The 14,583-nt window shown below is 34.5% G+C and overlaps 1 protein-coding gene and 1 non-coding gene across 6 annotated transcripts; both read right to left on the bottom strand.

The window, feature by feature from the left end:
• Positions 1 to 85, bottom strand: TRNAM-CAU (transfer RNA methionine (anticodon CAU)). Its single transcript is given in 2 exon segments — positions 1 to 36; positions 48 to 85. It is a non-coding gene; the product is annotated as a tRNA-Met (tRNA).
• A 1,947-nt stretch (positions 86 to 2,032) lies between these two features.
• On the bottom strand, positions 2,033 to 13,208 carry LOC7490218 (uncharacterized). Of its 5 annotated transcripts, XM_024605622.2 has the most exons (4): positions 8,102 to 8,250; positions 7,244 to 7,262; positions 6,241 to 6,989; positions 2,033 to 2,756 (listed from the first exon to the last, which is right to left on the bottom strand). In XM_024605622.2, exons 2-4 carry the CDS (start codon positions 7,247 to 7,249, stop codon positions 2,231 to 2,233), a joined length of 1,281 nt encoding a protein of 426 aa, XP_024461390.1. In that variant the 5' UTR covers positions 7,250 to 7,262; positions 8,102 to 8,250; the 3' UTR covers positions 2,033 to 2,230. The 5 variants fall into 5 exon arrangements, with proteins under 5 accessions (XP_024461390.1, XP_052310449.1, XP_052310448.1 ...); XM_052454489.1 differs by lacking the exons at positions 6,241 to 6,989; positions 7,244 to 7,262; positions 8,102 to 8,250 and adding exons at positions 11,121 to 11,869; positions 12,640 to 13,208 and having other exon boundaries at positions 2,033 to 2,742; XM_052454488.1 differs by lacking the exon at positions 7,244 to 7,262 and having other exon boundaries at positions 2,033 to 2,742; positions 8,102 to 8,935.
• Positions 13,209 to 14,583: the final 1,375 nt, after the last annotated feature.

Genomic DNA, 14,583 nt, shown 5'->3' with positions numbered 1-14,583 from the left:
TGGGGTGAGAGAGGCTCGAACTCTCGACCTCAGGATAACTCAGAAGCTATGAGACCTACGCGCTAGCCAACTGCGCCACCACCCCTTTACGTTAGATCCTTCTCTATCTTCATATTGAATAAAGAGCAACTACTTCCGCATCAGCGCTAAAGAACAGTGAGCATCAAGTTAATATGCCATGATAGCTAGCCAAGCACACATCTGGGCTTGGAACAGGCTTACACAAGTTTTTCCTTTGAAAAATGGTACTAGCTGGAGTGAGAAACTGCAGCTTGATTTCTTAGTGTTGAGACCGGGAGTGCCCAGATCTTGAAAGTATTTGTTGGGCCTTTACAAGAATTGATGGGCTTTATTTGCAAACCAGACTTAATTAAAGTCAGATTAATGATTTTTAGTATATTATCTAAATCAATGGGCCTAGCGAAATCAGAAAATCAACACGTTATCAATATAACTAAAACAGTCGGACCTTTCTTGTAGCTCTTCACCGAGGCAGTAAGAAAATATACTTTGATCTATCAAGTTTTTGATTTGGTCCTGTAATTTTAGTTGTTTATGTTTCGATTTTAATTTTTTTTTTATTTCTTAGTTCCTGCATTTTGAGAGAAAATCACCGGAAAAAGAAAAAGAAAAATGAAAGACTTGGGCCAAACCAAATATAAATCTTGATATTAATGGGTTTAATTTGTTAAAAAGAGAAGTTAAATGGAGTTTCTTAGTCCTTTAACAATATTAGAAAAACTAGATTGGAGCCCATATAGTTTTTTATTTGGTTTTTTTTTAAGCGATTAGAGGGTTTTTATGAATTGAAAATAGGTTTAAGGGTTTTTTTTTAAAATAAAAACAAGTTAAAAATTGAGTTTTGAATCCTAAAACTTGCACTCTGCTTTTCTGATCACTAAACATGATTGGAAAATATAGTACTGAACAACATATTATTTATTTTATTTAAAAAATATTTGAATAAACAAGATATCGTTTATCCTTTTTTATTTTAAACAAGAGAAGATAGAGGGCAGACCTAGCAGAGTGTGGCTTTTTAGACCTAGCAACGCTTAAAGTTTTTTTCTAAAGACCCCTCACCTTTTTTCTTCTATTTGTAATTAATAAGTTATTTTAAATAAAATTCTCTTTAAAACAAAATTATTATGATGATATTTAAAAAATTATCCATTTTTGTTTTCATAATTTATAAATAAGATTATATATTTTATAGTAATATTAGTGATTGTTATATGAATAATTATTTATGAATATGATATACACAAGTTTTTTAAAATTTTGCTTATGATTATTCACTAAAAATCGTGACATACATACATACATACATATATATATATATATATATATATAAATTATAACTTGTTTTTCAGATTAAATTATAACTAAAAATCGTGACATATTAAAAATTAAAAATATATGTTTTTTGTTGTTTTTTTTTTTTGGATTCTATTAAAAATAAGTCAATAATACTTCACTACACTTCAATCTCAAACACACCTAAAGATGACGTGTGCAGGTGAAGGAAATCAAAGGGATATCATCATATTCAATTGGATCTACCCCAAATTGAATTCAACCCGGTTTACAACAACAAAAATAGAAGGAAACAAAAATTCCGAAGGTAAAGTTTGCAAGAGAGGAAAGGAATATGAAGAGTAAAGACGAGGAAGAAGGGAGGAAAGATAAAGGGGCTTTTGCTGGCGAAATACAAGTGCAACATATAACAAACAAGCACTTATTGTACAAACACAAATAAAAAGACAGATTTTGAAGGGGCAGCCGTGCAAAGAGAGAAAAAGGAAGTTTTTTTTTTTTTTTTTCCTTACATCCCAAACAAAAACCAAATCGAACCGAGTTAAATTTTAAAATTTTCAACCATGATAAGTTAATTTTTATTGATATTCTTGATATTTTGATTTTTTTTCTCACCCGTACTTATATTAAAATGATAGATCCTCCTTTAAGCTGTTGCAATTATTCACAAACAAGTAAGTTGCTGAAAGAGATTGAACAGTTTAAGTCATTTGCAGACAAGAAAAACGTGCCCAACTTTCATGCCAGAAAAATGCAGAGCTTGAGGAATCAAATTTGGTGATGAAACACAAGCTAGCATCAAATCAATTAATGAATACAAAATGAGTGTAGTTTTAATGTAACGTTTTTCTGTATATATCGATTAGCTGAGTATATCATGTAACAGTAACACAGCTTTCGCCTGACAGGTTCGTCAGTCTGCTAAATTTGAGAATGTTAGCTGACGATAGAGTAGAGCCTTGTCGTCATCATCATCGAAATCAATGCTCTCATTGTTTCCAGTCTTCATGTCTATTTCGGTTCTTTCCTCTCCATCCAGTCCGTTTGTTTCTGAAACATTCAATCGAGTGTGTTCTTCTCTCAAAGGAGAATCATCTGCCTCTAATTGTTGCATTTCTAATTCTATCAAAGCAGTCATCCTTGCCCTATCCCGGTCTCTTGGGTACGTGCAATAGAGGAATGAGTAGATGAAGCAACATAATGCCATTGGAATGCCAATTGCTGTGTAGAGTGCCTTTGCAAGTGATGCAGCATTTTCTCGGTCTGTTATCACTTGGACACTGTCTAATGATTTTTTGGGAGTTTTATAACCATAAACATGCTGAGCCAAAATCCCTACTGTAGGGGGAGCAAATGAAGATAGCACTGATTCGAATGATCGATCCAAAGCATAGACGCTCGCTCGAGATTTCTGTGGGACTATCTCTGCAAATATTGGACTATAACACCAGTTATACATATAATATAATACAAATTAGACGTGGGAATATATAATCTAACTTCATTATCTAATGCTTCAAGGGAAGTAGGAAACCGATCAGTCTCCATGACTTCACAGCACATGAACAATACCAAGTAGTAGTTCATGCAGCAGCGGAAGACATGCTACTGGACGCAACATTAGGGATTTGAATGCTTAAAGAGAAATTTGTCATCAAGATCCAGATCATAATTCTTTGCAGTTCTTGGCCATATAACAATATATATTTCTTTATTTTAATGACGATTGTATGCACAACAGAAAAACATAAAATCAAGAAGTGGAAAAACTAGTTGACGATTGTGCTAGACAGCTCCATTAAATACATCTTTTCTTCTATTAATAATATCAGCAGTGTGTAATTTATAGATGGCTGTCGAAACCATGATAGAGAAGTAGTTAATTCTAAGCAGTTTAAACCTGACTACCCAAGGTGGTGATGAAAAAAAGCTAAGGTTATATCATGGAATTGGGTTTCTGCAAATTAAATAATATCTTCACGAGTTTGTATTATCAAATGCTAATTGCAAACTGGATTTTTGTATCTACCGATCTACACTCGTGGCCTCTAGAACGTATTAGTCAAAATCATAACTATTCTCCATAAGCATTGATGCAAATCATATTGACATTAAATGTCCGAGGATACGTTATGGACTAGAAAAATAAGGAAAAATTCAAAAAGAATTTCTGAGGTGTCAAACTAGAATTTTGATGAAAACATACATAACTTTTAATTCAATCCTGGGATTGTCAAAATATTCCACAAGCCCAAACCCAATTCTATAGAGAATTAACTTGATGTAACTAGCTGAATGAGAAAGCCCTTAAATTAGACTTACAAGATTTTTTTCATCATCATCATCATCATCCTAGTTATTTTCAGATTCTTTTCATAATTAGGCTACATAATTTTACTTTGTATAGGTTTATTTAATTAGGTTGATTCCAAACATCATTTAAATAGTTTGTATGTAATTTTTTAGAAGATATTATTGTTGTTGTTGTTGTTGTTGTTGATGAATCCAGAACTTATCAAAACAAAGTTCTCTACGAAGAAATGAAAGTTCGACTAGGGAGAGAAGGTAGAAAAATACTTTGTTTCAATTAAAGAAAAGTTAAGCATCGCTTCAATTTTAGCACTTTTAAATTTTGACAAACTGTTTGAGGTTGAATGTGATGCTTATGGTGTAGGAATTATAATTGTATTGTTTCAAGAGAGAAGAGACTCGTGACATTCTTTAGTAAAAATTTAAGTCATGTTAGATTAAAGTGGTTCACATACAATAAAGAATTCTAAGCTATTTTTAGGACTCCAAGGAAATGGGAGCATTACCTGATAAGCAAGGGATTTGTGCTCTATTATGTGATCATGAGGCATTGAAATTCCCATATAAATATAATTGAATTAGTAATGATATGCATGTGAGATGCGTGATTTCTTACAACAGTTCCCAATCAAAATCTAGAGTCCAAAATAGGGTTGCCAATGCTTTGAGTAGAAAGATAACCTTGTTAGTTAACTTAAAATGAGAGATTACTAGATTTGATTGTTTGGAATAATTGTAGAGCATGATGAGAATTTTAATGAGTTGAGGGAAAGTGTCAAAACATGCTCATTGATGATTTCCAAATTTATAATAGGTTTATGATACTAGGTAAACAACTTTGCATTTCTTATCTTCATTACAAGAGAAGGTGATTCAGGATTTGCATGGAGAAAACTTAAATGGTCACTTAGAATGAGAGAGGAATATTGTTGTTGTCGATGACATATATTATTAACCTCAATTGAAATGGGATATTAGTAAGTTTATGTAAAATTGCTATATTTGATAAATTGCCAAAGGGCAAGCATAAAATACTATTTTATATATGCCTTCAGCTATTCCTAAAAATATATGGGATGGCTTGTCTATGAATTTTATACTTAGATTACCCTATACATAAAGGAGAATGGATTATGTATTTGTTGTAGTTAAAATGTTCCCAAAGATGACATATTTTATCCCTTACAAGAAGACCAACAATGCTTCTAGTATTGCTCGACTTATCTTCTAAAAGGTAGTTCATTTGTATAAGGGGGCAAAGACCTTCTGATCGAGACAAAAAAGTTTTATGACCACTTTTGACAGATATTGTGGAAAATGTATGATTAATCCTTGAATTTTAATAGCACAATACATCCCAAATAAATGGAAAAATAGAGTCGATGAATCAGACACCTGGCAACTTGATTTGTAGTATCTATGGTGACAAGTCAAAGCAGTGGGATGTGGCACTTGCACAAGCAGAATTCACACACCATTTCTAAACACAGAGCAAAAGATAAATCACCATTCAAAATTATGTATATGTTGTGTCCCAAGCATATACTTGATCCTGTACTAGTTTAGAAGGGTGGTGGTTATAGCATTGTTGTTGAGTCGATGGTTGTGAATGCATACACTATACGGGTTGAGATGAGACATAAGTTACAACAAATCAATGCTAAGTACAAGGATGTTGTTGATAAACATCATGCTAAATTGTTCAAGAAAGGAGATAAGGCGATGTGTTTCTACACAAAGAGAGATTTCTAGTTGGGACCATATAACAAGCTATTGAAGAAGAAATATGATCCTTACAACATAATAAGGGTATTCTAATGGACAAGATAAAAGGACAGTTTATGTTGTCAATTTGCCAAAAAATATGGATATTCCTAAGACTTTCAATGTTTTCGACATTATCCTAATTATGATGATGAGCCGCTATATCCAAATTTAGATGTTGACTCAAGGTTGAGTCTTTCTCAAGTAAAGGAGAACGACACGGAATGTTTGCTAAATATATTCGTGAACCAAATAGACAGGACAAAGCTCAAAAAGAAGTTTGGACATATCAAACGAGTATTCTGATGGAAACAAACAAACTTTTAATACGATTATTGGATAGTGCTCAAATTTTGCTAAAATGTTTTACAAACCCAGTTCTATAATGGATGAGCTTGCTGTAACTAGGCGAGATAGAAAAGATCCTCAAATTAAACCTAGAAGATACTTTTTAATTTTTCATTGTTTTCCTAGTGATTTTTGTATTCTTTACTTAATTAGGATTAAGAATTCTATTTGATTTAACTAAGTTGGTTCCAATCACTATTTAAAGTTTATATGTAATTTTTCAAAAGAGATTATTATTATTGAATTCAGAATTTATGAAAAGAGGGTTTTTTCTACAATTTAGAGCTATAATTTAGAGTTTGAGATACCCTGATTTTCCATCTTTCGCTACGCTGCTTCAATTATAACCTTGGACTTTGACATATTTGAAACCATGTTTGTGCAGATATCTTATTTCAATACCATGTTATCAGTTGATTGTAACTCTCTAGGATGAAAAAAGCAAATGCTGTAGGTAGTCGAACATGAAAATCAAGGGAGATGATGAGTTGAAATGCATACTTGTTTGTAGCTGGACCATTCCAGGATATGCAAAATCCCATGATGAACAAGACCAGACCATGGATGAATGTTGTGGATGGATCATCAGGCAATACAAGAAGCAAAACTGCTGCCAATGGTATGGCTGAACCAGAGCTTATCTGTGAAAGAAATATCCTCCCAGAATTGGGAAAGCGTTTAGCTAGGACATCCCCCATCTTTCCTCCAAACAGGCCACCAAGTGACCCAGCAACTACAAAAAGAGTCATGAGAAATGCTGTTTTTTCATGGGAGAAGCCAATGAGCTCCAACCACATAGGAGCGAATGATAAAGCTGACCAAGGAAAGGATCCAGATACACCTTGAGCCACAATTATTTGGAATGATGGAATTTTTATAACTGACTTTGCTTCTTTCATCAGGTACTTCACCTCTGAGATAAAAGACTTGGGAGATTGGTCTTTAGCTTTGCTATTAGTATCAGAAAAGCGTGGATCGTTAGCAAAAAGGCGGACCATAATACCAACAATTACACTAATTATTCCAACCAGATGAAAAGCAACTCTCCAGCCAGGTATTCCCATGAATGTTCTTGAGGCTATTAGAACTGAACAGAGCCCTCCGATAATGGAACCAAGGTTTCCTGTCAGCTGTAGCCATCCAAATGCCATGCCACGATTGCTTTCATCAGTTGAATCAGCGACAAGGGACTGAATGGCAGGTGTGACTATGGCCAGTCCAATCCCATTTAGACCTCTTGAAACCGCTACCTGATAACCAAATGTGAGAACATTAAATTAGGCAAGAGGTCATGCCATGAAAAGCAGGAGTTCTTCTTTTATGATTATCCATCCAGGAGACTCAAACCACCAAAAATAGCAAGCTTCGTATTCTCAAGAGTGTTTTTTCTTGCTTCTTCCAAGTTCAGTTACAAAGTATACAACTTGCCGAAAAGATTCCTGATAAAAGTATCCAATTTAACCACAAGGACTCGCTTTTCAAACCAGAAAATTGTTCAGCTTACCTTCATAGTCTTCTTATATCTGCATAACAAATGAAAGAATGCAACATAACACTTCAACATCTCTAATAAAGACTTGAAAACTATGACTACTTCATTTTTCTTTCATCGAGAACTTTCTCCAACAAATGCTTCTTGATGCCAATCATATTATTCATACCAAAATTCTAGTCGTAATAATGAAGGTCTTGAACAAGAAATGTAATAATACTTCTGACTAGCTTCCTTCACTACATTTCTCACAGAAAAATAGCATTTTTACTAGTCAAATATCAGTATTCGTAGAACCATACCCATGATTGAATCCCAATTTCAACACTGCTCAAGAAATTTCTTAATCCAGGTCATTACTCACCTTAAGATAGGACAGTCATAGTGTAAGTTGAACCTGCAATCTATGGCTGGTGTTGCACCTGCAATCTATGGCTGGTGTTGTGGTAATAGGCCAATAGCCATATTTATTCATCAAAGGTTTGAACTAGTGTAAAAGAAGAATGACATCCATGGAATACAAACCCAATTTCCTCATTTTATTTGGAAAAATCCTATATTCCTAGTAATATAGCAATTAAATGGACTAATCCAGGCAGCCCAGCAATTCACATATTCAACTATTCTTCTGCAAAGTATAACAAACCAGCCTCACCAAGAAATTCATTAGAACCTATCAATAGATCCTCTAATAAAATCATGAAAAATAACCCAAAATGAAGAATCTGTAACAGAGACCGCACCGACAAAACTAGAAAAAAAAGGGGGGCATTCAAATTTACAACAAAGACTAAAGCTTCAAAACTACGACAACTTACAAATCTTGAAAAAAGAGAGAAACAACACAAATAGAGGGACTCAGTCTCAAACCTCTAAGAAAGTAGAAGAAATGGCAACGAGGAAAGTGGCGGCTGCCCAAAGAAAAGCACCAAGAGCAATAACATGGGCACGATTATGATGCACAGCAAGGTAAGCAGCTAGTGGATAACAAGAAGACTGAACAATGGATCGAAACAAAGTTAATGAACCCAAACCAGTGGGGTCAGTATGTAAAGCTGCACCAACTTCTTTGTACACTCCTGGTAACAATGACTCATCAGCTCTCTCCATAATCCCTGCTAGATTCACTAGCACTAATGTCAGAGTCTCTTGTTTCATCGTTGAAATTTCTCTGAAATCAGAGTCCTCTGTATATATATATATAAAAGGGTGGCTTTATAGGTTTTTTAACATAAAAAAAAAAAGAAAAGATGTTTAAGCTATTAAAACTTGAGTTAAGTCGAGTTAATTTGACAAACACATGAGATATTAGATCAGGATATCCTACAAAATAAAAAATAAAAAAACCACAAAGCTTAAAGTTTTGGAACCGAAGAAAACAGAGGATCCTCTGTTTAGAGAGAAAGAAGAGTTGACTTCGTGGATTGATAATTTGATACAGGGGGGGATTTGATCTCTGAAGTATCAAGTTATTTTATTTCTATTAAAGGAAAAGAAGGACAGGAGGAGAGCAGACTCCACCAATCGGAATTCAGAGGTCGAGACAAGAATTTTGGTATCCTACGTGGAATCATTCAAGAAAATCCATGTCTGATAGCCACTCGAGCCTTATTACCATTTTTGCCTTTAGTTATATCCCTTTTCCTCAAGTCTATATTGGATATTTTTATGCCTTTTTTTCTTTATTTCCCTCTTGATCTGATCTTCAATCTTTATCAGAAATTAAATTTTAATTAAGCATTTACAAGGAAAAGCATATGTCATTCTTGATGTTGAACCGTATTAAATTCTGAAAACCCAAAACTTTCATCAGAGATCACATCACATAATGAGAGGACGAATAGAATTCTCACAGGTAATGGCATGCGCCGTCTAATAAAATTCAAAGCAGTGGTTGTTTACTTGTTTGCCGTGTGACGATTTCGTCAACGTTCTAGAATCTAGACTATATTCTTGTATTTAAATAAGATTTCAACTTTGTCACAAAGATGGTTTTAATTTGGTACATTTCCAGCCGACAACATTCCAATTAATTTACAATAGGACTGTTCTAAGTCCTTGCTATTTTGTGGCTCATTGCTCTCCATGGCTTCAGGCTTAGAACCAAGAAACTTGTAAATAAAGGATGAAGAGAAGCTTTCAAAAGATAGATATAGAATCTGCTGAGTTACTCGAGCCTGAAAACTTGTAGCGCTCAAATAATAATAAACATGATCACAAAAGAGAGTTTCCCTTGATCATGTAAACCTTAATGGCTTTTTTATTAATCGAAATAGTTGAAACTTGAAAGTGTTAAATGGTGATGTGGTTGATTTTATTTTTTTAAAGTTAACGGGGATATTAAGTGTTTTGAAAATATAGTTAAGGTTGTTTTTTAAAGTGTTTTTTTTTAATATATTAAATTAATATTTTTTAAAAAATTTATTTTTAATATTAATATATCAAAACAATTTATAAATATTAAAAATAATTAATTTATAACAATTCAAAATTTATTGAAACTTCGATGCAAACAAAGTCTCAAACCATCTTCTACCTCACAAATTTACCAGTCTCCTAATCTGAGGATGTTAGTTTATTGAAAGTAGAGCCTTGTCGTCGCTATCATCATCGAAATCCAACCTATCGATTTTTCCATATTCTACATCAGTTTCTGCTGTTTCCTTTCCATCAAGCCCTTTTGATTCTGAAAGATGTAGTTGAGAGTATTCTTCTCCGAGAGGAGAATCCTGTGCCTCTACTTGTTGCATTTCTGATTCTATCAACGCATTCATCTTTGCCCGCTCCCGGTCTCTTGGATACGACCAGTAGAGGAAGGAGTAGATGAAAACACATATTGACATTGGAATGACAAATGACATGAAGAGTGCCTTGGCAAGTGATTCAGCATTTTCTCTATCTGTTTCAACTTTGACAGAATCCGATGATGTTTTGGGAACTTTGTAGCCATATAAGCGCTGAGCCAAAATGCCAACTATTGGGGGAGCAAAAGAAGACAGTACGGACTCAAATGAATTATCCAAAGCATAGATTGTTGTTCGAGATCTCTCTGGCACTATCTCTGCAAATATTGGACTGTGCAAACAATATGTCAGACAATTCAGATTCATTAAACATCGTTTCTGTTTGTAATATCGTTACTTTATGCATCGAACTAGTAGGGAACTAGATTGGCCATCAATGCTACTTCACAGCATGCTGTATTGCACTTTAAAAAACAGAAGCCGGCATATGTTTTACGCTGCTCTAGGCACCTGGAGCAGCAGAACATACTCGAATGCTCACAAGGAAATGTCATTCATGAAAACTGGAACTTATCAAGTGCCACGCTTAGGGTAATTGCTGTTCAAGTGCTTGCAGCAGGAATAATTTGTGAGACGTACCAATGAATTTAGCATAATCGCGATATAAGGCCGGCATAATCCCTGACGCTTGCAAATTGCAAGCTTTGAGATTAATGTTTACACGAGGGTCCTTTTCAAGCTATCAAAGTTTTCTACAAGTTTTAAGAAAAAAATTTACAATCTTAATCTAATGAAGGTGAAGGAAGATTTACGTTAAATATCATTTTGCAAGAAATTGGGAAATCCTTTGCCTAAAGCTGCTCTGGGGCAAGCAACCTAGTCCACTACGAAGATCAATGTCTTATGGTTTGTGACTGGTCATCTTTTATAGTAACGGGTGTCCTGTTTCAACAGTAACTAACAGTTGATGACAACTCCCTCGTGTGCATGTCATGTGTACTACTTAGATGGATCAATGAAGAGCCACGGTTTCTTCTATGCTTTTGATTCTCCTCATTTTACACCCCTTCAAATCCTAAGGCATGAAAGCCATAAAAAAAAGAAAAGAAAAAGAAACATTCTTTAAGTGAAATAGGAATACATACTTGTTTGTAGCTGGAGCATTCCAGGATGTGCAGAGTCCCATTGTGAAAAAGACCAGACCATGCTTGAATGCTGTTGATGGATCATATGGCAACACCAGAAGCAAAATCCCTGCTAAAGGAATGCTTGAACCAGCACTTATCTGTGATAGCATTATTCTCCCAGAATTAGGCAAGCGTTTAGCAAGGATATCCCCCATTCTTCCTCCAAACAGACTACCGAATGAACCACCGATTACAAAAATGTTCAGGAGGGATGCTGTTTGTTTATGAGAGAATCCAATAAGCTCTAACCACATAGGAGCGAATGATAAACCTGACCAAGGAAATGTTCCAGAGACACCTTGAGCAACAAGTATTTGGAAGGTTGGTATTTTTACAACTGACTTCGCATCTTTGATCAGGTCCTTGAACTCTGAAATAAAAGTCTGAGGAGTTTTATCTTTAGCTCTACCATCAGTATCGGAGAAGTGTGGATCCTTGGCAAAGAGATAGACCAAAACACCAACTATTACACTTATTATTCCAACCAAATGGAAAGAAACTCTCCAACCAGCTATCCCCATGAACGATGTTGTGGCTAGTAGTACCGAACAGAGATTTCCAATGATGGAGCCAAGGTTTCCTGTTAGCTGGAGCCATCCAAATGCCATACCGCGATTGCTTTCATCGGTCGAATCGGCAACAAGAGACTGAATGGCAGGTATGACTATGGCAAGTCCGATCCCATTTAGACCTCTTGAAATTGCCACCTAATTAATTGATCAGATGCAAAATTAAGCACTAGACGTGCAAAGAAATACATGAGTTATCTATCACTGTTATCTGCACAGAATAAAAAGCACCAATCTCCTTAAAGAGTTGGCAACAAATTCAGCTCTTTCTCATCAAATTCTCCAATAAGCACCATCATTTTGAACTTATATTAATTATCCATTCCTTCTAATAACAGCGTGGCTCGACAAAAGAGTTCATAGCACTTCAGATTTCCATGTACTGCTATCAAACATGAATCTATTGCAATCTAATAGAGCCACCAAATGAACCATTTGGGATTATGTGTGACCCATCAAATGATATGTCCACTTTCCAACATTCTAGGAAGTGTTGATAGGTTCTGATCCTCTGTTGATAAAAGCCTTTACGTAGAGTGAAAATATCGTACAGTGGCATTCCTTTATTGGAATAATTGTACAAATCCAATGTCCTAAAAAAATTATCACGAGATGCTAGCAAGTGATGCAACAAGAAAGAGTCTCCGAATCTGAATGCTACATCGTTTTCCCAAACAAGCACGTAAGATTTCACCTAAGAAGGCATTAACTCATAAACCCCATTTTACAGACCAACCCTTTTGCTGGAGCTAGATCTTCTCATGTAACCATAAAAGCACACCAAAATGGGTTTCTTAGAATCGCAACTAAGATATCCAGAACAACTATAAATTGTCACTCAAAAAAGAAAGATAAAAGAGCCAAATAAAAATCTCCACATAAAGAGATAGAGAGAGATCAAGAGGAACCTGTAAGAATGTAGAGGATATGGCAACAAGGAAGGTGGCAGCAGCCCAAAGAAAAGCACCAAGAGCAATGACATGGGCACGATTATGATGCACAGCAAGGTAAGCTGCTAATGGGTAGCAAGAAGACTGAACTACTGATCTAAACAAAGTGAGTGAACCCAGCCCAGTTGGGTCTGTATGTAGAGCTGCACCAACTTCTTTATACACTCCCGGCAACAAAGACTCATCAGCTCTCTGCATAATCCCCGCAAAATTCACCAGTACCAATGTTAGTGCCTCTTGTTTCATTTTCGAAGTCTTTATCAAAGCAAGATCCTCTATTTTATTTCCAAAAATAGACCATCCGATGTCTCTTTTTCCCTTTTTAGCAAGTACTATGAGAAAAAAAGGGACAAGACCATGTAGCCCTATGATTGACCAGACAACAGCTGGGATTTCCGGACATGTAACAGCAAACTTCCCACGAAGTCACTGCTATGGAAAAGAGCTTCTGTGATGTTGAGCAGCTTGGTTGTTGCTAGCTGTAGGTGTGATGTAGTGCAAGGGTTGTGCACAGGTTGTAATATTAAAATAATCAGATCTATCGAGTGAATCTAAAGACAATCAACAAGTTGTGCATGTGCTTTAAAGGGCATTGCACAAGCTGTATATTAGTTTAATTTGCTTGTGTTATGGGGAAGATACATTATGTCATTATAAAAACATTTAATCTGTTTGTTTAGCCGGCCTCTTGATTTTATAAATGGAGTCGTGGATGCCTCCCCTATTTCTTGGAGGAAAATTTCTTCGATTTGTGAAGATATTTCATCGGATTTATCATATATTCATCGTATTTCATCAATTCAATGCAGTTGAACTGGATTATAAATGAACCATGACGAATTTTTACCCTGCAGACAGAGACTATATTGCTTTCAATCCAATCAAATTCTGCAGTCTTTCATAGTGGCTCCGAGAGGAAAGGACGAGAATAGGAGTGGGAGACGGTCTATATTGTTTAAGAGCAGAAAACTCATACCAAACTCGAGTGGAAAGCACAGCCAAAATTGATGTCGTCTTCAAGTGCTATTCTTTATCTTTCTTTAGCTTTCATCTACAAATTGAATTATTTTTTAATGAGTGTGACATACCTAGCTAGTATTCTTGAAGAAAATAAAATTAAGGAATGAGAGAGGCAGCTTAACTACCGGTAAGGTTTTGAATTTGTTTTTTAGTTATTACAAGTTTAACTTTTTTTAGGATCACTAAAGACTTATATAATCGTTAACTTTAAAATATATAAAATTAATTTAAATATGCACAAACCAGTCCGTACCTCATTAATTAAAAATGAAAAGAAAAAAAATAAAATGAAGGGCTATGAATCCTTCTTTGTACTAGAAAGTAGAGCCTCGGTTGTAATTGATGGTGCACAATTTTTTTTAATGCGTTGCCGTTTGGGCCACATGGCCCAAGTGGCAACACTTTTGCGGCGTTTTATTTTAATCCTTATTTTTCTTGTAATTGAATATTTGTTTTTCAATTTCATCCCTTAGAATTTAATTTTTATATTAATTTTGGTCCTCATTTTTATAATTTTTATTTGCTTTTCTCTTATCATTTTTTAATTGAAATTTTTTATCTATCAAATTTGATCCTCATTCTTTTGATTGTTACTTATTTTATTTGAAATAATTTATGAAATGTTAATTATTATTATTTTAATTTCTTCATCTTTCAATTTTTTTATTTTTTAGATTTGATCTCTATTATTTTGATTATTATTTATTTTATTTGAGATAATTTATGAAATTATATTTTTTTTCAATTTCATTCTCATTCAACCTTTTAATTTGTAAGACTTATTCCTCATTATTTTAATAAACTTGAAAAAAATAAAACATTAATAAGTTATTTTCCAGCTCATTTTCCATGACATAACCAAACACTGGAAATTATTTTCCA

The sequence above is a fragment of the Populus trichocarpa genome, chromosome 7 (genome assembly GCF_000002775.5).
Source record: "Populus trichocarpa isolate Nisqually-1 chromosome 7, P.trichocarpa_v4.1, whole genome shotgun sequence".
NCBI lineage: Eukaryota > Viridiplantae > Streptophyta > Magnoliopsida > Malpighiales > Salicaceae > Populus > Populus trichocarpa.
This window is presented reverse-complemented; position numbering and strand designations above follow the sequence as displayed.